Genomic DNA, 24,684 nt, shown 5'->3' with positions numbered 1-24,684 from the left:
CTAAGTACTGAAGCCTAAGTAATCAATGAGAACAAGCTCTGCATTTAGGATTCTTTTCTACGATGAGATCTGTGGATGGAAGTTACATCCTATACCAATTATATATCCACGGATGGTCAGAGTCAACTTTCAAACAGGAAAAGCTAAAAACGGAACAGAAAAACCGACTGCAAACCTGCAGGGATGGATGTTTAGGTCATGAGTTGCTCGCCAAACTTGCCTTTACTTTTGCGGTCGACCAGCGAAGCTTTCGTAATTGAAATGCCTTGGAAGTTGAGAAAATTGAAGAAATCCAGTAAGGGCTTGTTGAATCCAAGTGTTTATCAAATGCTTTACGAAACGACCAATATATTTAGAATCTGTTCTTTTTTGCCCATTTATAAGTACCATACAATGGCGATGGGGTAGGGGCCATAGGGCCTAGGGGCAGCTTTGAGGCTAAAGAAGTTAACATGATGCATAATAATATCTTTGTCATAGAATGGAGAGATTCTACCATGTAACTGTTATTTTATCACTTTATGTCTATCTCACACATCATGTGATTCACCTGTTTCACTTGGTATTTGCTTATATAACGAGGTTCATGGTCCGAACACAACATGCATTGGAAAATCAAGTAAGATAGCATCTATGCATCAGAGTGGCTACTATATTTGTGCATGGAGTAGTAGTCATGTTTGCAAATTGGTGGTTAATTATAGCTTTGGTTAGGTTAGGTTAGAGAGAGAGAGAGAGAGAGAGAGAGAGAGAGAGAGAGAGTAACACATTAATTTTATGGATTATTAAAATATTGAAATACATATATGATGATAAAATCCAAATTATGAACAATCCAAGCTTACACAATTACTAGATCGATTATTCAAATGCATATAGATCCCTCCTAGCAGGCTAGCCCTACCATCTCACTCTAAAGATTTTCAATCATCTTCCCATGTATTCATGTATGGCAATACCACCATTTATCTGTATACGACAACAATATCATAAACAACAAAAAAGAAGGCCAAACACACTATATATGTACTATATATTAATACCATACTATATATTTAGCAATTTTTGACGCTCAGCACGGTCACGCTTTTGGAGAGTGACCTTCAACCCATGCTTCATGTACATCGTCAGTGCCAGCCTTGGCTCCACCGGATGGTTTTCGACCACCTTGACGCGGTAACGGTAGATGATGGAGGCAGCGACGAACTTCATTTGGTAATAAGCGAAGTCTTTGCCCAAGCACAGGCGAGGACCACCGTTGAAAGCCGTAAATTTGTATGCAGACTCACTCATGAAGCGGCCGTCCGATGATCGTAGCCATCTCTCGGGCTTGTACTCCCTGCAGTCCTTCCCCCAAATCGCCTCCATTCGCCCCATGCTGTAGATTGCGTATATCACTTTTGTTCCCTTCTTCAATATTGTTCCATCTGGAAATATGTCATCTTCAACTGCCTACGTATATTCAATTGATCAGTTAAGTTCAACTCAATTAGAAAACTTAATTAATTACCAATCAAATTGTATATTTTATTTTTTGGATTATTATAGTTACAAAGTAGCTAGCTTAGTCTCTGCAATCTTCCTAACACGAAACAATTGTTCCAATGAATATATGTACACAGAGTTGGCCAAGGGAATTGTTATTAGCACTCCAAAAATCTCATTTGGCACTCCAAACTTTCTATAATTAGAAAGAAAAATACACTTGTGAGGAGTGTAGAATGAGATTTTTGGAATGCTAATAATAGTTCCCTTGGCCAATTAGGTAAACAAGAATCTCATAAATTAATTAAGACCCCTCTAGGTAGTCATTGTTGACCAAAATTACGAGTAATGCTATTTTTACACCAATCTAACGCAAGTATTGATATTCTCTAATATATGTGAGTTCCACATATATTTGAATTTCTTAAAAAGTATGTCAATTTTTTGCGTCAAAATAAAATTATTAGAAGTTACATATCAATACATTACAAGATTCATGCGAATTGGAGAACAATTTTTATCCCACTATTATATCATGATAAGCTTATAATTATATGGTTAGTTGATGAATGTGTGAGGCATGACAAGGCCCCATAACATGCCAGGCATGCATGCACTTAAAAATGGTTAATTTGAGTAAATTACTAATTATAAAACAGAAAATAAATAATTAAAGTGCATATGATTTAATAAACTGAACTTACCTCCTTGTGATCTAGTGGAACTGAAGGGTACAACCTTAGAGCCTCTGATAGAGCTGCATGAAGATACTCCATCTTCTTTATCTCTTCTGGCTTGAATACTACTGCTTCGTCGTCGCCGCCATTATTTTTACTTTCATGATCATGATCGCGATCGGATGATGTTCTTCCGCCCACAATCCGGCATACTTCTTGAAGAATCTTGTGCTCCACCTCCGGATTCTGATGAAGCAGCCAGAAGAACCAGCTCATTGCCACCGATGACGTGTCTCGCCCTGCAAGTATGAAGTTGACGCATATATCCCTCAGGAACTTGTCCGAAAACGCCTCCCCCCTCTCGTCTTTCAAACCCATAAAAACCGTTAACAAGTCTGATCTAATATGCTTGTTCTCCTTATCATCATCATTAGAAGCATTAGAATTATTGGTGGAAGAAAGTAGTAGTGGGAGCTCTTTCTTCCTTGTCCGAATGACGTCATCCGCAAACTCGTCCACTTCTCTTATGGACCTCTTGAGCTTCCTCTCTGCACCCAAGTTTAAGTACCTCATGGTCTTCCACAAGCACGTTGGGGTCACAAAGCGCATAAGTGTTGCTTCTGTCGCGTCCTCAAAGGCCTGAGCAAATGGTATTTTGGGTAACCCGGGCTGCAAGCAACCAGGGTCGACCCCAAACGCGATCATGCAAACGTTGTCAAAAGTTAACCTCAAAAGAATGTCTTGGAGGTCGATTGCGGCCGAGTGTTTGATTGAGTCCTCCAAGACGGGCAAAAGCCTAGCGTGGACAAGTTCAAACAACGAATCGGCCGTCAGTTGCCGGAACTTAGCCGAGTGGAACTCGATGCTAGCCGTCTTCCTTTGTCGCTGCCATGTCTCGTCGTTCGCGTTGAATATGCCATCCCCGAGAAGATCTAGAACTGAGTCTCGGAAATAAGGGCCTTTGGGGAAATTGGAGAACTTGGTCTTGAGAAGGTGCTCCAAGTTACGAGGGTCGGAAGTGATGACAGAAAAGAGGCTGCTAAACCAAGGGCCTTGGAATAGAAACGTGCCGTTTTGGCGGTAAAGAACTTGGGAAAGCCACTCATATAGGTTGGTTTGGAGCCCAAGTACGGCAAAAGAGAGAGAGGGTAGCATACCAAGCACCGGCCAAATGGGTAGGCCATGGTGCTTCTTCTGCCTCAACGAGTGTATGGTAATGAAAACACATAGAGCCAGAAAGAGCTCCAAGATTTGGATGTGGTGAAGGAAAAAGAGTTGCCGCGAATCAAAGATTTTGGCCACGAAAGTCTCGGAGAAGGAGGGGGAGAGGAGGGAGGTGAGATTATTGGTGGGATGAGGAGGGTGATGAGGAGTGGTGATCATGTTGTTGGAATTAGAGGAGAGCCTATGTGATGAGAGTGTGTGGTTTATTAATATTGGTTTAATTAGGTTGAGGAGTGGCACGGTGGAGGTCATGTGTTATATGGGTGGGGGAAGGTCATGATTCATGATGTGTTTTCTTGGCGTGCATGTTTTCTACTTTTTTACCCAATAGGTTTCGGTTTGGTGAGCTGAAATGTATTCTGGGCATCAGACGTAGTTGCCACCCTTTCATTTGAGCCAATTTCTATTTAAGGAAAAAAAATAATGTTCTTACCACATTTGTATCGTTTTTCTAATTGATATGAGATTCACATGTGTTGACAGACTCTATCTCTATTAAATAAGTGATACAAATATAGTATAGAAAACGTGATAAGTGTAGCATTACTCTTTACGAAATATTCTTTTAGGGCGTTATACACAATGTATTTTGAAATCAAATCTTCTGCACCTATTATTGATTGAGATGTATTAATAAACCTAACCCTCTTTAACTTTGTTGCCATAAACTTAACAGGTGTCAATCAATGATAGAAGACACAAAGATGTCACACACAAAATTGGTGTGTAAGGTTTGATCTCACGTATAGTAGTGATTCAAAAACTCCATATCCACATTAGGAAATATGCAAAATTTCTATCTAGGTAGTGTGAATATAGATTTATTACTAGCTGGTGTGAATTTGGAGAATATGGTATATATCTCTCGTCTCTTGAAGACTTGAGGTTTAAAGCAAAGAATGTAGGTCGGTCTGTGTGTTTTGTTTATTTAGTGGGATAAGAAATCAAATAAAAAGGTCGACGCGTTTCCAGTGCGGCCAAAGGGAAGATAACTTTTGGTTTTGGAGTGGAGATCATCCAGTGTGGAGGTTGAGAAGTGGATGCGGCAGATAACCTAAGATGCAACTATTTCTAATTTTCTACAGTTTTCGTTTCTCAAGTTTCCTATTTTTTTATACTACGTAATTTCTAGTTAGTTAGTGGGAAAATTGCACACGCATACGTGGGGAAAGCAGACCACTTATATTTCAAAATTGTGTGTTGGCTCTGTTCGATGATGGGTTAGTTAACTTATAACTTAACCTAAATTAACATATATTTTGAAAACTAATTTTTATAGTTATAAATATAACTATTAAAACTGGGTTAGGGACTGGTTGATGTAGCTAGGTCGCTTCATCAGCCTTAATCTTAAGAGTAGTTTTTTGTAAAGTTAAATTTCGTCTGTGGACACCATTTTGTTTAGAAGTAAAAAGGCCATTATACTCATATATAAAGTTACCACAAAGAGTTTTGCAATTTTTAAGGAAAATAATTTTTTTTGTTTTTTTTTTTTTTTTTTTTAAACACAAGTAGGATTTTGTAACAAAAAACGTGGTAACCAACGACTAAAGAATTTCGCGACTATTCAATTTCACTTTATCATGCTCATCCAAATTTCACAATTGTTACTCATATTGCTTTTGGTTATAGTCCAAATTTTACTTCATAAAATAAAGTCACACGTAGAACAAAAAATTATGCTATCAGCAGGAATTTCCAAATTGAAAATAAAACCATTAAACAAGAAAAATGGGTGTACAAGAATAAAATAAAAATGAGTGTTTAGAGAACACTAATTAATCAATGGTGACACAGCAGTGGGCTTTAACTTTAAGGCTAGGGTTTTCGTAACCCAAATGTAAGTGCGTATGTGGGTGGGCACATATATTTTGGGCTAAATACCATCACCAAGAAAATTTTGAGGGCCAACATATTGAATATTGCTAAGGAGCCGAATAAATCCTAATACTCCCAAATTGTAGTTTTCCCAACCGACCATGATCATCTGGCTAATCAAGATCTGCCATATCATAAGGTAAATGTTTTTGGTCAATAGAGGTCAATCGGTTTCCTTAATAGGAAAACTAATGAAAATAATTTTAAAATTTTCATTTTTTAGTTGAAAACTTTGTTTGATGATAAGGACAAGTAAATCATAAAAATAAATAAAAATAAATAAAAAAAGAAAAGAAACGTAAGCAAAAAGAGTGCAATTGCACCTATGTCGCTTCTGATCTGCAGCTAAGCTGCTCCTTTGTTATTTGATCAAACGAAACAAAGAATTTGCCGTCAAGTTCTTTATCCGTGACCAATGACCCACCAAGCGTCTCATGCTATTAATGCGTAAAGAAAAAAAATGGTTCAAATATCTTTGCCAAAAACAAGTGCCGGTCCAGCGCGTGAGTTGTTTATTAATTTTTTTATTATATTGAACTTTTGGCTTTTTCATTAAAATTTTTGTATTTTTTTATTAAATTTTAAGTCATTTTCATTAAATGAAGTTGCAGGATGGTTTTTTGTTAAAATAAACTTATCCCATACTATTTTCATCAAAGCTCCCTTCTTTAATTTGTGTGTATATAAGTTAATCTCCAAAAATTCTTTCGTATAGATAAGGCAAAGCTAAAAAATACCCGTAATTAATAGGTTTTTTTTTCATCGTTTACAGTAAAATATTTATTTTACAGTCATTCCTACGTTCTTCAAGATTTTGATTAATTTGGTCGTGATTTTTGTAATCTTTCTGATATCACAATTACTTTGATTCCACGGTTTCTAAATTTCATTTAATTCAACGGGAAATCATATAGGGTATGGATAGCCTGACTGGTCGCAAAAAAAAGTTCAACGTTGATTAACTAAGCCGCGTGCATTATTTGTGTGGAGGGTAGAGTTGTTCTTTACACAGAAATCAGAATAGTATGCATGAAGAGTTAGTCATGACTCGTAATAGAAATCAGCTGCTCCTCCGAGTTGGAGTTGTTGTTTGATGATCACGGCCATGTTTTAGGAAGAGCAGCGGCAGCAGCAACAGCAGCATTTGGTCAAACAAAACCTAGTTGCTCGGATACATGTGGCAATCCTAGCATTCCTTACCCTTTTGGCGCAACTCTTGATTGTTCCTTCCACGAGTCGTTTCTTATTGCCTGCAACAACACTCAAACTACAAATACTAATGGTACTGATAATAATGAATGAAAATATGACTTCACTCTCTCATATTCAATTTAATTATTGTGGTTAGTCATTGTTAGAAAAAAAATAAAACATTTAAATAAAGAAAAGAAAAAGGGTATTGCAAAAACGAAAGGAAAAAGAAAGGGAACTAAAGAAAAGCACAAGAAGTAGTGAGAAATCAAATGTAATTACCATGATGGGATGTCCCCAAAACCCCCCACCCCTCCCCCCAAGTCCCCCCACTTGATTGGCCCTTGGCCATTCCTTTTTAAATATATAAAAAGCTGTCTGTCTGATCGAACGGACACAAACTGCATTCTACTTTTTATCCCGTTCAAGATTCAGCCCTCTCTCTTTCGGTCTTCCCCCTCGGAGTCGGAGTCTCACTCACACAAAAAGCACCCAAATTTGCACACAGATTAATTAGAACAATATTAATGTATATACAATCAGTGGACAGCAGTAGTAGTTGCTAGCAGTCTCTGTCTCTGTGTGTGTGAGTGTGTTGTGCTGAGATTCTCCAATGGCTCTTAATCCTAATCTGTTGAACATAGTTATGATATGGAGTCTAGTACTACTCTTTCCTGTGATCAATGCTGTGAAACATGAAGAATTTGAAGTGCAGAGACTACTGGGAGAAAGTGACAGGGTCACCAACTTGCCCGGACAGCCGCCGGTGTCATTCCCGCACTACGCCGGCTACGTCCGACTTCCCAATTCGGGGAAGGCCTTGTTCTACTGGTTTTTTCAAGCCCAAGAGAATGCATCTCGAAAACCCCTCGTCCTTTGGCTTAATGGAGGTCAGTTCCCTCTCTTCCAATCAAATTTGTTTTTTATTTTGGATTTTGCTAGGGCCGATATACATTTCTGTACGAATATACGAGACACATTGATATTTTGAGCAATTAGATTAAGATTGTCAAAATACAATAATTCAAATTTAATCATCTAACGTACTTGTGCTATGCCTTATCGAATTAAAAAAAAATGATAAGATAGGGGATGTTTTAAAAATGTTTTTTTCTTTTTAATATAATTATTTTTCATGTGCATTTCATTGGGTTGGATGAGGTTACACTTTTTCCTCTCATATTTTTTTCATTTGATTTTCTTTATCTTCTTTTTGAATTGTGTGTCGGCGTCTGTTGAGTTGAGAGGCACAATTTGTTCGTGTGCTAAATTACAAGAGTTTTAAGACAAAATAGGCGTAAGAAATCAGAAAAAAAATTAGATTTTAGAATGGTGGCTTTTTCCGTTATCCTTGACGGCGAGAGCCGGTTTGCCGTGATCTCTCTCCACTCTCAGTCTGAGCACACCAGACGGACAAAGTACCATCTGTTCTGTCCAGTAACGGACTTGATTCTCTGGTCGTCTCTGGGTCTGGACTCTGGAGTCTCTGGAGCATAGCAGAGCAGAGAACAGAACAGAGGGCAGGGAGCATCCCATCCCATCAAACTTCCAACAAAGTCAAAAACTTTTTACAGTAAGGAATACTTGCCGCCCCGCCGTTACCTTTAACGGCCGTCCTGCGAGTACCCAACCCAAGAAGTGCATTCCCCCAGGTCCTAATATGTGATAATTATACAGGAAGGAAGCAGTCTTTGGCCTCAATTTTCACTAGGGATGATTTTCAGTAAAATCACATGGTTGAATCATGAATAAATAGCGCAGTTACGCTAATATATATATTATTTTAGTGTATAACAAAATTATGTGCGTTAAACAGTAAAATTTAGCCATTCATAAAAAGCAGTGTTAACTGATTCACCGGTGTACCCTACGAAGAACTTGTGTCTAGTCTTTATTTTATAAAAGCGCTACCCTCTTGAAGCGGATAGAGATGCCCATCACATGTGGCTCTCAAATATTGTTGGCAATGGCATGGCATGCAAATGGGATATTATTGCCTGGCCTGCCTGTGCCCATCACCGATTCACTGCCAGGCCTCTGCTCCTATTATTGTTAAATGTTATATTTCTTTGGGCCGAAATTATTTTACAGAACCGAGAGAAATCTAATGTTTGGGTTTAATATAGTATATTAAAACAACATGTGATAAAAAATTTGTGTCATGCGAATTGCTCTGTAACTAATGAATCGTGTTGGGAGCCCATTATTCTCCCGTGTTCTCTAATTCATCGTCCAATTTCATAGCAATATACCGTTTTTTTTCATTATTCTTTCTTTTCCGGTTTCCACCCCCACCACCACTTCAATTTGTTTGTTTCTTTGTTACAGTGGCAAGCCTGGTTCTGGAAGGCTATGCACATGCAAATGCAATACTCAATGCCCCATTTTAGTCATCGATCCCTACTCACCAGTCACTGCCGGACAATTTGATTCGTTTTACTAATTTCGGCATGCAATTAAAATTAAGATTATTAAAGTCCCCTCTTCTCTTTGTTTCTTCGCATTTTTGTGCTTTTACTGAAATTAAGAGAGAGCTAGGTCATCTAACCTTTTGAATTTTAGGCGTTTTTTACCCTTTTTGCTTGATTAATAATGGTCCATGACAATGATATATTGGTCCAATAATACTAATTTTGTAGTATAACATATATATACACACCTTGGTTCGTGTGTATTACAAACAGTGTAGTGTGAGTGTGGCGCCATCTTCCATCATCCAATTATCATCTATCTCTGATCTGTGTCAATGGTTTATTTACCAGGAAAAAAAATTAAGATATGCTCTAATTTAATTAATTATAATTATGTATATTTCAGGACCTGGGTGCTCATCTGTAGCTTATGGAGCTGCACAAGAACTGGGCCCCTTTCTTGTTCGAAGCAATGGAACCCTAATTCTTAACGATTTCTCCTGGAACAAAGGTTTATATTAATTAAATAATTAATGTCATCAAATTAATTAATATTGCATAATAAGCTTGATTTCTTGAATACTCATGATGATGATGATCAGTTGCCAATGTGCTGTTCCTGGAGTCACCTGTTGGAGTAGGGTTTTCTTACACAAACAACTCCAAGGATCTGCGTACGCTGGGTGATGGAATCACAGCAGCTGATTCGTATGCTTTCCTGGTGGAATGGTTTAAGAGGTTCCCAACCTTCAAACCCCACGATTTCTACATTTCTGGGGAGAGCTATGCTGGCCATTACGTTCCCCAGCTTGCTGACCTCATCTACGACCGAAACAATCGAACCACCAGATCATCATCCCCATCAGACTCCTCGTCTTTCATAAATCTCAAAGGTTTCATGGTGAGCCAGCCTGCATGAACCCTAACCCTACAGACATAATTAACTCATTTCTTTATCTAGCTATAATTAATCATTCCATCGCATGATAACTAATTATTGAATTAGATTGGGAATGCTGTGATCAATGGACCGACAGACAACAGTGGGATGTTTGATTATGCATGGAGTCATGCCATAATCTCGGACACGCTATACGACAATTTAGTCAAGAAGTGTGATGTCGTACACGATGACAACCAAACAGAAGAGTGCAATGATCACATTCGAGCCTTCTTACAAAATTATTCTCAAATTGACATCTACGGTATTTATTCACCCCTCTGCCTCACTGATCCATCTCCATCTACTACTACTTCTCCCAAACCAACAAGGATTAATAATTTCATGAAAAATGTTGCACCTCGGCTGCTTACTCAACATGTAAGTCATCAATCATTGTCGAACGAGTTTATCTAATCTAATTCATTAGATAACCAGTAATTAGTTATGTAATTTTGGTGTGGTTAATTAATTATGTAAAATGTGTGTGTGTGTGTGTGTAGGAGCTTTGGCAGAGGCTACCATCAGGGTATGATCCCTGCACAGAGGATTATGTTGAGCAATATTTCAACAGAAAGGATGTTCAGAAGGCCCTACATGCCAATATTACTAACCTTTCCTATCCTTACTCCCCGTGCAGGTAACTATTATCTACATATGTAATTTGATTCATGCATGTATGTATATACCATTTATCTTTCTCTCGATCCCTCTGGAATTTAGGGGGAGAGAGATCAGAGAGGTAGCTGAAAGTTAATTTCAAGAATTGACTAGAAGAAACATGCACGTTGAGAAATCAACGAACTGGAGCTTTCTTTCTGTTTCCACACTGCCACAAGGCCCGGATCATAATTAATGAAATATATCTTACATTAACATTTATCCTTTTGTTTTCTTTTCTCCACAATAAAACACAAAAAATTAAAATATTTGATAAATATTAATATTATTGTGCAACCGGAAATGAATAATGTAGACAGATGGATATCTAGAAGATTACAAATTGTCGACACGTCGTTTTCAATTCCTTAACCATGGTTGTACCCTTCCCACCTAAAACCAGTCAGGCTAGCTGTTATGTTTTGCCTCCATATTTGTCTCTGTTATATATTAGTCAGAACAAATTAATCATCTGATACCAAGGCAAGAAAGCTGGTACCGGTACCGGTACTGGTAGGGATGTGTGCCTGTGGTGATATTAATTTGTCAAAACTCTAAATAACAAACACAAAGTTGCATGCAGCCGGAGGACCCTCCTTTACAACTCTAGCTAGGGTGGGGAGTGGGGACATGTGCAAGTTGGTTTCCAGTATGGGATCGCAGTTATTATAACATTCTCGAATTTCACTTGCTTTTTTAATTTCCCACCTCAAATTAGGCATTGTTTATTCCCGCAACATATTGAGTGTTTGATATGTTATGCAAGAAACCCTAATACCTAAATTGTAGATATATATGTGTGCATGTGGACAGGAACGGAACTAGAAACTTTATCTAGTGGGGGTGACCTTAACCTCCAAACTTTAGAAAGAAAAAAAAAAAATAATTATAGTAAAGTATATAATTTAAGTGTTTTACTTTTCTTGCCAACTTGTAAACATTTTTTCATAATAATAACTTATTATACATATTATTTGAAAATTTCAACTAATAAGTATTTAAACATGATAAATTCGAATTCTTTATAAGCATCTTGATTTTTACACAAAACTCAATGAGGCAATTTGCCTCCAGTGGGCCTTAACTGCCTAGCTCCGTCCTTGCATGTGGGGTAATTTTCTCAAGTTACCTTGAAAAATGCAATGCATTAGAAATTGAGATGATGCATGTTGAAGTAATTCTTTACGTAACATATAATATATGGTATCTTAATTTGTTGCTTCTTGTGGCATGCAGTGGCGTCATAAAGGAATGGAAGGACTCGCCTGACACTGTACTGCCAATCATTCAGAAGCTCTTGAAAGCTGGCTTGCGTATTTGGATTTATAGGTAATGAACTTAATTAATGATAACTGCAGTAATAAGTTGTAATTTGTGATAAATAATAATTAAAACCCTAATGAATTACATGCATGCAGCGGTGACACGGATGGGAGGGTGCCGGTAACATCAACGAGGTACAGCATAAAGAAGATGGGTTTAAGAGTAAAGCAACCATGGAAAGCATGGTTTGATAAGGGTCAAGTGGCCGGGTGGGCGGAGACGTACGAGGGCGGCCTGACATTTGCGACGGTGAGGGGCGCAGGGCACCAAGTCCCGGTGTTTGGACCTCGTCAGTCTCTTTCTCTATTTACCCATTTCCTCCATCCCAATCCCAACACTACCCACGGCCTCCCTTCTTCTCGCTTTTAGGCTTTGAGCTAAGAATAGGATGCTACTGGCTAGCTAGGGATCGTTGCATTTGCACGTTTACAGCCAACAAGGTGTAACATGACTCATAATTAAGTTTATTAATAACATATAATTCCAATATTACGTAGTATGTTTTTCATCAAATGAATTATTAAATAAAGCCAATATATATATGTACAAGCAGTATCAAGGCTTTAATTTATATATGCATAATAAATTCACCAATTTAATTCATATATGAAATGTGTAAAGGGTAAAAGAATTATACATCTCCCTTTTTGCCAAGAACACGCACAGAAGGATCATATAACGCACACAAGGTGGTTCGACTCTCCCGAGATTGGAGATTTGTAAGCCGTCCTCCCGAGAACTTAACACAAGGAAAATAATTTAAACCCATCCCCCCCCACCACTCCCCCCCCCCCCCCCCCCCCCCCCCCCCAAAAAAAAGAAAAAAGAACCGATCTAGTCTGTTTAATGTGGCCCATTCATTTGAAGAATTTTACACAGGAATCCTTGTCCAGTTCAATTTCCATTGGTTAATGTTAGCCCACCTTAATCTTATTCTTTAGGGCTGGCCCAGTTCAATTGAGTGTTCTTTTTTTTTCTTTTTTTTCTTTTTTTCTTTTTTTTTTCAGTACGTCAATATTTTTACACAAAAGAGAGAGAGAGTTCAGCTAAGCCACACAATGAGCAGCTTAATTTGGTATCGAATTCACCATCCACAAGATTCGAACTTAAGACCTCTCACTTCTAAACGAAGAGGATACCATCAGATAGTAGTACTGAATGACTCAATTGAGTGTTATTTGGGTTGGTTGGTTTTGTTGGATCGAAATTAGGAGTTGGCAGCAGCTTCGGAGTTCTGAGCTTCCTTCTCCGTCGTCTGGTCTGCTATGTGTCTGCCTACTGATGACTGACTTGTACTGAGAGTGGGAGTATTCATCCCAATCAATTCTATCCAAATGGCGTTCCTTTTCCTTACTAGTTGTTTGTTAAGGAACTAACTTTACGATTTGAGGTTCCTAACATCCCTTGTCAAGGAATGGCATTAGATATGCTCATGCCGAGGTCAGGTTGTCCCACAGAGGGTTTACAGTTGGATTTGCTGTCGGAATTTGGTCTTCATGGACTTCCAAATGGGCTACCGCACTCCGCCATGCTATATGTGAAAATTAACGCTGTGCTGTTTTTATTTTCAGGGTGTGAAAACGAGCTCTTGCTAAACAACCCATGTTTAATAGGAATCCAAGGCAACAGCAGTTTGAGGCAGATTTGATTCGCCTCTTCCTATATACCAGGTTGCTCTCACATTACCATCTTCCCATATGAAAACAAAACTACTAATTTTTGCTCCACTAAAGCCCTTTCGCTTCCAAAGAAACAAATTTAGATTAACTTCTTGTTGGAGCTACCTTTCTCGCTCGTATACTGTGCATGCTGCGCTACTTTTTGTTTTGAATATATTGGATGTTGCCAGCTACAATCGCTTGGGAAGGGATGCGGATGAGGCAGATGTGGACGAGATCATTGACATGGCTAATAAAGCCTCCATTGCTGATCAACAGATACAAGTCCAAGAAAACATTCATCTCCAAATTAAAAACTTCTGCGCGTCTATGGATGAAGTTCTTTTCCCTGATGTTAAGAAGATAAATGAGGGAACCAAATCACCTAAACAATCAAATGCTGCTACTTGACGAAGTGGTCTTAGTTTTGCTATTGGTAGGAGTGGTCCACCAGTTAAACTTCATGGTGAGCTTTTTATTTTTGTTCTTGGCTTCTTATTCCTCTGTTCTCAGCAATTTTTCGGAGCATTGACTACTAGCTTAAACTTGCGTTTATGCTGATAGTTATGATTTTCAGTACAGAGGTGCCCGAGACATGGCCATTAGAGCGCACTGATGTTTCTCAAAAGTTGTAAGATCTCATTGGCTACACGCTTGGTATCAAGCCTTCTCAAATACCCCACAAGGAAGCGGGACAAAGGTTATTTCTAAATGGTGAATGTGATGTTGGTGCTGTGGTGGCCGTGTACCCTGGTGTAGTATATTCCCCAGCGTATTACCGCTACATTCCTGGATACCCAAGGGTTAATGCACAAAACTCATATTTGATCACAAGGTATGATGGAACTGTGATCAACGCTCAACCTTGGGGTTATGGGGTTGAAACCCGTGACTTTTGGGATGGTTTAACCGTACCAGAAACCAGGCCTAGTAAGCAGGGAGATGAGAAAGGTCGAGATTGGATCTGGAGACTCCTCAGTAAGCCTTTGGATCAGAGGAAATTGGGAAAAAGTGGCGACGTAATAGAGCGGAGGCACCCATTAGCTTTGGCTCATTTTGCAACCATCCGGCAAAGGATATGTCTCCAAATGTTATGGTTTGCCCTTATGACTTCCCACTGACCGAAAAAGAAATAAGGGTCTATATTCCAAATGTAATATTTGGAGATGCAGAAGAAGTGAAGATGAAAAGATTTGGAAGCTTTTGGTTCAAGCTTGGAGGTTCGAAAAATAGCAGCTCAGATGTTCCTGTTTTGCAGAGTCTTGTCCTGGTGGCTACAAGGGCACTTTGTGATGAAGAAGTGCTTCTGAACTATAGGTTGAGCAACTCTAACGTCGGCCAGAGTGGTATACTCCTGTTGATGAGGAGGAAGACCGAAGACGGTGGAGCTAAGTTTTGTTAAAGTTGGCATCTTGTGTTTTATGTATTAGGTTCAAAGGTTCTTTCCTGAGCATGAGTGACTTTTGGTTCTTGCTTGGTATGGAAATTTTCTCTCTTTTGATATTAAAGATCTGAAAGGCTGAAGGTTATCCAGACTTGCATGGTTGCATTACCTGATGAATATTACTTCTCTTATTTATTGAAATCATGGTGCTCAAAGTTAAGGCTTTGGCTCCGTCAATTTCACCGCATGCTCACACGTGACAGGTCCGACCATACAAAGTGTTCGTTTATGTTTTGGTTGCGATGGTCTTTCCCATTTGTTTTCGTTTGATTTAGATGTGATGGTCTTTCTTTGAGTAAAAACCAAGCAAAACGATGTGAGCAGGTTGTTGAGCTTTTAGAACTGGTACTGTTTGCTTGTTTGGATGCAACACACGCTCGCACGCACAGAGAGACAATGTGGGCGGCTTCATCTGTATGTTTATGTGCATTCAACGATGAGAACAATAACATTGTAATTCCACCCCGAAAGTGTACATAACAAGCATCAATCTATTTGGGGTTCCAGAGACCTCAACAAGGTAAACACTGAACAAGCTTGGCCTAAACATCACTGAGGATTGGACCCCATGGGGCAACCATGGTCCATAGAGAGATAATTGATTTATTTTATCGTAAAATGCCAAAAATACCAATGAAGGAAGAAAAGGAAAGAACAAACGTGTAAGATAAATAAATAAATAGTTGGATTTATCTGAAATCAGTGTCTAAATTGAACGTCTAACTGTCTATATAAAAGGATTGGATAAAATAAAAGATCAAACCATTCAAAGGAAGAAATTTGTAAGCTTTATGATTTTTATTTGCTTTCCTTGGAATATTCCTAGGTCTACCTACTCCATATCTCTTTCCTTCTCTTTTTGGGTAGATTGTTCCTACTTCATATTATTTTCTTTGGATGAATCAGACGCATTCGATAGGATAGAAAATCGGAAAATAAAGTTAAACGCATTAAAAGTCTAAAATAATATCAAACTTTTGATCACTAATTGGAGATTAGTTGGGTTACTAACAATGATTTAGAAATAACAAAATTGAATGTATGTAATATGAGGTAATGTTAAGGAGATCATTTAGTTAAACTATATTCTGTAAATCACATGACATGGTTGTTAAAGATTGAATTATTATTTAAGTATTGATTAACGTACTTATTTTCTATTGATGACACATTGCATAATTTGTAAATATATTCTAAAATATTAGTTTATCATGGTTGGATGATGGAGTATGGAGAATGAGGGGTTGACTTTCCTAACGATGAGAGGAGGAGGCCTTCAAAGTTCCCACATTTCATTTTCCTCCGAGGCGTTCTCTCCAGATCAGCATTTTTTGGCTAACCATAAGCTGCCATCTGTCGCATTTTGATACGCTCTGATATGCTCGTTTTGTATTGTGTTTAATTCTCGGATTGATACAAGTGCAATTATGCATGGAGAGCCTTTTACTTTTGGAATTAGGAATCCTACATATTTGTCCAAATATATATTAAAAATTTGAGCTAGCCAATGCAAGTTGCCAATTAACATTGCTACACCTAATCTGATTGTGAGATATATGTTAGTATGCCAATGCCATGCACAAAAGTAATTACTTCGCCATCATTAAATTGAGGAAATCGGTTCATATAAAATAAAATTATAGTTAAATAAATAGACAAGTGATTGACGATATATTCAATAGTCTCTAAACAAAACTCTTCACATACACCTCTAACATCAATAAATATAGAAATATAAAAACAAGTTTTCACAACTCACTTGGCCTCTATAAAATCGTTTGACCTCTATTGTTTTTTTCTCGTTATTTTTTCTTTTGTGAATAAAGATAAATTTTAGTTCGCCTTGAGCTCTTGGCCATTTGGATATTGCTACATTAATAGCTGTCGACTACGTAGGTCTCAAGTATATATGTACAGATAAATGTATTCATGAAACAAAACAATATACAGATAATATGTGATCTCAGGATCAGAAAATGAGGTTACAATTCAAAGCATTTGACTGAGGCAAACCGCAAATCTCTCCATCGTGATATACTAATATTGCACAGATCACATCAAGGACAGCAATATGGTGTCAAATTTGATCCTTGTATTTAGGAATAGCTTTTAGATTTTGTGCATGTAAAATAAAGGACATCTTCAACTTGAAGGTGTATCCACGTGACGTTAATTCCTTTGAAATATTTGTGCGTTTAATATAAATGACAAGTCATATCACATAGTATTACGGTCTAATGATATTTCTCTTAATTAGTGAGAGATTTTAGATTCAATTCTTGCCAAATGTGATTTTGAACTACATTATTGCTAGCCAATTGTGAGGTTAAGTCCACTCTTTTACCGCTTTAGTTTAATCATTTGTTCAAAAAAAAAATATATATATATATATGACAAGTCCCAAAGAGTCCCTTTGGTTTAAGTCTACACAAGCAAGCAAACAATAAAAAAATAAAAAAATCAAATACGCAATGACAATTTATACCATATATTATTAGTATATTAATGCATTGGCATACTCCCTCAAAGTTACGATACAATTGACATATATAATAATATCATAACATGTTCCAGCCAAGAAAAAAATCTCAGTGCTAATAAATGATCATGAGAGATTATTTATAAAATGGCTCCATTGAGTCATGTATCGCTTACAGAATCAATTTCCTATAAATATGAAAATTTTGGTTTGATAATTTTTAATGTACGAAAGCTTCACTTGTAAAATAAATATTTATTTAGACATTAAGTGAATCAAATAATTTATCATATTTTTCATAATTAATCAACTTCTAGATTGACTCATGCGATAGAGCCAAGATACTTTAATTTCTTATATCTTCAAAAACATATTTCATACGTAGTGTATAATCATGGTAATTATAATTATTGAATATTAGAATTTATATGATTAATACTACTTACTCACAAAACTCTCCAAAGTAACTGTTGTATTATGACATGGTTATTCGGTGTTGTACTGCAACATAAGCCACTATAATAATAATGATTCTGTACACATTGCTTCTAATACTAGCCCTTGATTTGTTCAATATCCAACGGTTAAATTACAATTTACATATAGTACTTCCAAAACACCTAGAGGTGAAGAAAAATGATGTGTAAAAATCATTTGCCTAAAAATAATAATGCCAAATGAAATCATATTTTTGTTTTTGTAATTTCAATAGCAACAATAGGAAAGACTAGCATTCTTATCTGTCTTTGGAGCACCCGGACTTACTATATAAACCACACGCCTAGACGATCTGGGTTTCATTCTATATGAATGAATGATCTGTACGTCTTGCCTTACCATTTTGGATTTTGGACTATTCCGACTCTTAGGATTACTACTAGTCTACTACCTACAATTGTGCTGTTGACGTGCCTCATAAAAAGGATATTTCTGCAGATATTAGAGAGATAGATAGAGAGAAGCAAGTCTAAGTTCCAACTTAAATGGCTTTTTCTTCTTCATTTCGTTTGAATATTCTTCTTCTTTATTTGCTTGCCTTTAGCATATGTTGTGCTACTCAGACCCAAGGCGCTAGACTGCACCATCGTCATGATCCTCTGAGACAGCAAAAGGCAGACCAGGTGATTGAACTCCCCGGTCTGCCTCCAGTGAGCTTCAAGCATTACGCGGGATATGTTACCGTCAACCACACTCACGGAAGAGCACTCTTCTATTGGTTCTTTGAAGCCACCAACAACCCTCAAGATAAACCCCTCCTCCTTTGGCTTAACGGAGGTACGTCGGTCACTGCCACTCATGACTTCATTTCCACACCACTCTTTCTTACTAGTTAACACACAATTCCTCGTTAAACAACTGTCGTAATTATTCTTCAAATGTTCACTCACAAATTTCTCTTTTTTGGTAGAAAATTTTCACTCAAAAATATTTTCGCATACATATATATTTCTCATGATCACCTAGGTTATTAGTTTTAAAGTCCAACTTTATTCGTTTCTTGCCATTTATCACTAAAAAAATATATGGTCATGCTAGCTAAAGAGAATATGACATTTTCATCCTTTTCTTGTGCATTCGATTGTCATCGATTCTCTCCCTGTCATCATTTTTATTTTCTTATTTTCCATATTTAAATATACTAGTGAGCTTAATTATGTTTTTGTTTCTATGGATGGGTTCAATTAGAAGGAGACTTTCAAATTAAAAAATTCTTCTAAATCTCATCTGAACGTGATTAAACACATAAAATATAAAAGAGGCGGAGTTCTTAGGATGGATATATCATATATTAGAAAACCAGGATACCATGCATGCACGTGAAAAGAATAATATATGTACAGGCATGCGTGTAACTTCCGTATCCTCATCGGACTATCGGAGGAGCTGTCAAACCCTACAATGATGGATTACATATTTTCCTAATTCCTTGAATAATATATATTTTCAAGTTTCAACCCCAAGTGTGATTTCTGAATTTGGTTATGGAGCTGTCTGTATGTGTATTACTAAATACTGGTATTCTATCTGTCTTCTATTACCTAATTGATAGTATCTGCAATTGCGTCACAGATTTATTCATAGAGACTTAGAGAGGGAATTTTTCTTCTTATATTCTGTCAAGTGTATGTCTTTATACGCAAGGAGTAGGGTTGGACCATATACCATATATCCCATCCTAAAGCAATTGCCCATTTGGCTATGTTTAGCCTTCTAGCTATGTCATATATGCACTTTTCTTTCGTCGTTTGATATATTAATGAAAAATGAATGAACGTCCTAAAAATTCTAGTATGGACCGGGTAAATGAACGGCTGGATGTAGCTTTCGTCGCATACTATACGCTCCGGTCTATACACAACAACACTAAACTGTCTATCTAGTCTTCAGCAATTAGATTAATTGATAAAAAAAAAAATTTATGACGCGGATGCAGGGCCAGGATGTTCATCAATTGGATACGGTGCCACAGAGGAGTTAGGCCCTTTCTTCCCTCAAAATAGCACCGAACCCAATCTCAAGTTCAACCCTTACACCTGGAACAATGGTAATTTAATTGCTCCCAACTTAACTGCAACTTTCGAATGAAAGACAATATTGCATTTAGATTTAGTAAAATTACAATCTATTGTTTTTGGAGTCTGAATGATTAACCATGCACGCGTATTGTTGTTCGTAATTCATTTCAGCTGCCAATCTGTTGTTTTTGGAGTCTCCCGTTGGAGTCGGATTTTCTTACACCAATACTAGTCAAGATATCGAGGAACTTGACGATAAAATTACAGGTATCTGATAGATTAATGCGTCTGTCTATCAATTTTTCATTTTCTTATGAATCTGCAAGTTATGACTCATCCATTTTCTTTCTTAAAATGCCTGACAGCTGAGGATTCATACAATTTTCTTATCAACTGGTTTAAACGGTTTCCACAGTACAAGTCCCATGACTTCTACATTTCTGGAGAGAGCTATGCAGGTACATATACATACATATACAATAATAATATAATATATGTATATGTCATCATGCATCTTTGATTAACTATATATCTTAGTCTTCTGTATGTGCATGTCCTTTTTACAGGGCATTATGCTCCACAGCTTTCTGAGCTCGTTTTTGACAGATCCAATGTTACACCCGCCCCTGCTTATAAGGATAATTCTGTAATTCTTTCTAAAAATTTATAGAATTATCACTTTGGTCCTCATTTTGTCACACAACCAAGATCTGAAATTTAAATTATTACTCTACCCTAGACTGCCACGTGGCAGCACCCTAACCCACTTCCCTCTTTTTCTCTTTTGTCCCCCCCCCCCCCCCCCCAATCCGTGACACCTTTTTCTTCTTCTCCTTTTTCTTTTTCTTTTCTTTTCTTTTGTTTTGTTTTGGTTTGTCTGCATCTTTCTTTCTCTCTTTCGAAAGCTCCCTCATTTCTCTTCCTCTTCTACCCGTGACAACACCCACACACACACACCCATTGTTGCACCTGCTTGAGGACACAGCCACCATCTTCATCATCAAACCTTAGCTCTCTCTCTCTCCCTTGCTCACGGCGCCAAGAGGGTACGAGCACCTCCGGCGAATTTAGCTTGTTTTCCGGTTGGGTAAGCATGGTTTCTTCCTTTTTAGTCTTATTAGATGTTGGTTAGATGTGGTTTTTGAACTTGGGTTCTTGATTTCCAAGGTTTTGGAGGGTTTTTGGCACGGGTGAGTGCACACCCAATTTTCCGGCGAGATTGTGTTTTTCGAAGGTTTTTTCGGCCACCACAAGCCGTTTCACGGCGAACCCAAGGTATAAAACTACTCCTCTCCTCTAGTTCTTCATTTTGGTACCTAGATCGGGGTTTAGTTCGAGTGTTTGAAGTTGGCCGGAGCTATGGAAGCTCCGGTGGTCTTCTCCGGCGCACCCAGGCCTTCGGCCCGTTCTCTACACACACACATGGGCCTTAAGCCCGTTTGGTCTCTGGCCCAATACCCTCACCCTTTCCTTTTTTTTATTTTTAGTTATTTCTTTTTAAAAACCCAAAAGGCCTTAAGGCCTTGGTTGCAGCCCAAAACCCTTTCCCCTTTGTCTTAAGGCCTTCGGGCCTGTTAGCCAAAAACCCAAACCATTTTCTGTTTTTAACCAACCCAACCCACCTAAAAACCTAAACCCAATTACCCAAAACCCTAAAGCCCTGACCCGACCCGTGGACCCGTGACCCGTTGACTTTGACCCGTGACCGTTGACCCGGTCAACGGTCAACGTTGACTTTGCCTAGTAACGGTCAACGTTGACTTTGACCGTTGACTTTTTGTGTTTTCGTACGGGGACCCTCCTAGGCTAATTTCGACGTCCTGAACCCGTTTCCGATGTCCGTTTTCTCAAATTCAATCGTTTGAGTAGAGTTTGACTGAAAGTACTCAATTGTGTGTTTAGGTGCGATTCTTAGCGGCGATTCCGTTATTCCTATTTGGTACGGCTTGCACCTTCGGTGTGCGGTGAGTGGACCCCTTCTGAAAATGCATGTTTTAATGGTAGAATTGCATACACAGAAAAGCATGACTATATGATTATGTTTTATGAACGTTTTACGAGATAACATGCTTACTGAGGCTAGTTTGAATTATTACTATTTTTCCTATAACCCATGTTCTTATAGCATATCTGATGGATGACGATATGATATTTAGAACATGTTTAGAACACTTCTTTATAGTATAGATGATGGATGACTTTATACTATGAAGTTGATTTTCAATATATGTATGTTCACTGGTTTTGTACTTACCTAGTGGTCCTTTCCGCTACGGGACGTAGGGATAGATCCGGTCCGTCCCGGGCGACGGTTTGGTGTTGGCATAGGGCCTGGAGTGTGTTTTCCTCTGACTGTCTGCTCAGAGACGGGGAGCCGGCAAGGGGCCTGAAGTGCATTTTCCTCTGACTGTGTGCTCTCAGAGACGGGGAGCCGGCATGGGGCCTGAAGTGTTATATTGGACATTCACTAGTGTTTATTACTTATGCGATTTATGATGTGAGACATTGCACGACATGCTAGATTTCGGAAAACCTATGTTCTCACTATACTTGTGTTTTCATAAAACCTGGGGGTTAGTATGTTGATAACTGTTTTACTATTACTGTATATATAAACTTGGTCCACTCACCTTTGTTTTGCGCCCCCTTCAGGACCTAGGAACGAGGATTACGACTTGAGCTACGAGGCATTCCCCTACCAGTGATTTGTGTCATTTTCGCTCCGCTTCACCACTTATTGTAATAGCACTTCTTTATTCTTAGTTCTGCTTGTACTCTGTTTTAGACTTATGCTCTGGATGTGTTGTGTGTTTACCTAATTTCAATATTTAGAAGTAGAACTTTTATTTGGGTTTTTAGCCTTTATTGCTTACTTTAGTTTATTTTCTTAGTTTTGTTTAATTAAATGGCTTGCGTCACCCTTCGGGTGTCGGCCAGCACGTGACCATCTCGATGTCCCTAGGACCTCGGGGTCGGGGCGTGTCATCCAAGGAGAATCATATCAACCTCAAGGGATTCATGGTAGTTTTTATCTAGCTACTTTTTGCTCATCATATAAATATTTTGTTTAATCGATTTTCTGTGTCCCAATAACAAACTAACTATGCGTATATATGATGATGCAGATTGGTAACGCAGCAATAGATGATGAATCAGATCAGAAGGGATTGATTGATTACGCTTGGGATCACGCGGTGATCTCTGATCGCTTGTACCATGATATTCAGAAGGAATGCGACTTCGGCCAAAACATATCAGAACAGTGTAACACGCTGCTGGAAGAGTACTATAATGTGTACAATATCATAGACATGTACAGCTTGTACACCCCTATGTGCCTTAGTAACACCAGCAGCAGCAGCAGCAGCGGGCAATCCCATACGATCCAAGGCGCTTCCACTCTGTTTTCCAGAGCTGTAAGTAGTTCCCCACTAATTATAACGACTCATCATGTTATTAGAGCAAACAAAGTTGATTAAAATATTTGTGGTGTGCAGGATGTACGGCACAAGAGACCTGCAGGATATGACCCTTGTACATCAGATTACAGTTATGTGTATTTGAACAGGCCTGACGTTCAAAAGGCACTTCATGCCAATGTCACCAAAATCTCCTATCCATGGTCTCACTGCAAGTACCACCTCTAACCTATTAACTCACCAAATAAATTAACTAATGATGCAAGAACTAAGTAGTCATATGTGTTTATATATATGAATGTGATTACTCATCAGGACAATGTATCGTCCAAATACAGCAATAACATCTTCTGGAATGCACCATCATCAATGCTTCCTGTAATTGGAAAGCTTGTAGCTGGGGGTCTTCGGGTTTGGATTTACAGGTACTTAAATAAATGATTCATCATTCATGAAATAATGGATAGCTAATTACCAAATCTTTTCAGTGGTTGAAGTTGTGCGATCATGACTATCTCATTAACTGTATAGAACTGTTTTCTGACATGATATTGCAGCGGGGATACTGATGGGAGAGTTCCGGTAACATCAACTAGGTACGCGTTGAGAAAGCTCAGGTTGAAGATAAATGAAGATTGGACTCCTTGGTACAACAAGAAGCAGGTGCTCCCTCACCAGTCACTCCTCCTTAGTATCCTCTTAGAATTTATGATGTTATGTTGGGGTGGTTTGGTAGATCATCCTGTTTTTAATCAATTAATTAACTGTAATTTTGATATGATAGGTTGGCGGGTGGAGAGTTGTGTACGACGGGCTTATGTTTGTGACAATTAGAGCGGCAGGCCATGAAGTTCCGGTGTTTGCACCAAGGCAGTCGCTCCTCCTAGTTGAACACTTCTTGGCTAATCGGAAACTCCTTTCCCAACCTTTCTAGCATTCCCCGTCTTCTTCTTCTTCTCGATGTCAATAAGTAAATCAATTTTACGATTCTTTGGAATTTGTAAAGCTTCGTTAGTCTCTGGCATCAATTGTACCAGTCAGATTTCCAAGTCTTAATTGGTGGAATCTTTGCAACTTCGAAGCAGTTGCGCAAAAAGATTAAAAAAAAAAAAAAAAAAAAAACAGAGAAATTGTTTTTGGTGAACTTACACGGGTTTTGATTTCTGCAATCCCTGTGCACATAATTTTAGTGGATAACAAAAGAGAAAATAGCGACGCCTGATCCTGCCTCCTTGGAAGTCAATCATAGAGGAAAACTAACCGTGCGGATGTAAGATCAGGCGTCGCTATTTTTTCTACAGTTAATTTTCGTTTAATTGCATCCCTGATCAGGCAGCCATCATAAACGAAAACCAACTGTAGATCATAATAAACTACCA

At 38.1% G+C, this 24,684-nt stretch overlaps 3 protein-coding genes and 1 pseudogene across 3 annotated transcripts; 3 read left to right on the top strand and 1 right to left on the bottom strand.

Moving 5' to 3' along the window:
• Positions 1–824: 824 nt before the first annotated feature.
• On the bottom strand, positions 825–3,608 carry LOC137732314 (cytochrome P450 86B1-like). Its single transcript, XM_068471621.1, has 2 exons — positions 2,190–3,608; positions 825–1,452 (listed from the first exon to the last, which is right to left on the bottom strand). Exons 1-2 carry the CDS (start codon positions 3,543–3,545, stop codon positions 1,048–1,050), a joined length of 1,761 nt encoding a protein of 586 aa, XP_068327722.1. The 5' UTR covers positions 3,546–3,608; the 3' UTR covers positions 825–1,047.
• Positions 3,609–6,887: 3,279 nt separating this feature from the next.
• Positions 6,888–12,265, top strand: LOC137732193 (serine carboxypeptidase-like 35). Its single transcript, XM_068471490.1, has 7 exons — positions 6,888–7,345; positions 9,273–9,377; positions 9,469–9,767; positions 9,873–10,187; positions 10,310–10,446; positions 11,703–11,795; positions 11,885–12,265. Exons 1-7 carry the CDS (start codon positions 7,069–7,071, stop codon positions 12,156–12,158), a joined length of 1,500 nt encoding a protein of 499 aa, XP_068327591.1. The 5' UTR covers positions 6,888–7,068; the 3' UTR covers positions 12,159–12,265.
• A 938-nt stretch (positions 12,266–13,203) lies between these two features.
• Positions 13,204–14,839, top strand: LOC137731187 (uncharacterized; annotated as a pseudogene).
• A 3,514-nt stretch (positions 14,840–18,353) lies between these two features.
• Positions 18,354–24,239, top strand: LOC137732328 (serine carboxypeptidase-like 34). The gene is made up of 11 exons (XM_068471639.1): positions 18,354–18,645; positions 19,805–19,915; positions 20,058–20,153; positions 20,252–20,344; positions 20,453–20,499; positions 22,878–22,907; positions 23,012–23,302; positions 23,384–23,520; positions 23,644–23,730; positions 23,863–23,968; positions 24,090–24,239. The coding sequence occupies exons 1-11, from the start codon at positions 18,354–18,356 to the stop codon at positions 24,237–24,239; spliced, it is 1,440 nt and encodes a 479-aa protein (XP_068327740.1).
• The last annotated feature ends 445 nt before the right edge of the window (positions 24,240–24,684 follow it).

The sequence above is a fragment of the Pyrus communis genome, chromosome 4, assembly GCF_963583255.1.
Source record: "Pyrus communis chromosome 4, drPyrComm1.1, whole genome shotgun sequence".
In the NCBI taxonomy this organism is placed as follows: domain Eukaryota; kingdom Viridiplantae; phylum Streptophyta; class Magnoliopsida; order Rosales; family Rosaceae; genus Pyrus; species Pyrus communis.
This window is presented reverse-complemented; position numbering and strand designations above follow the sequence as displayed.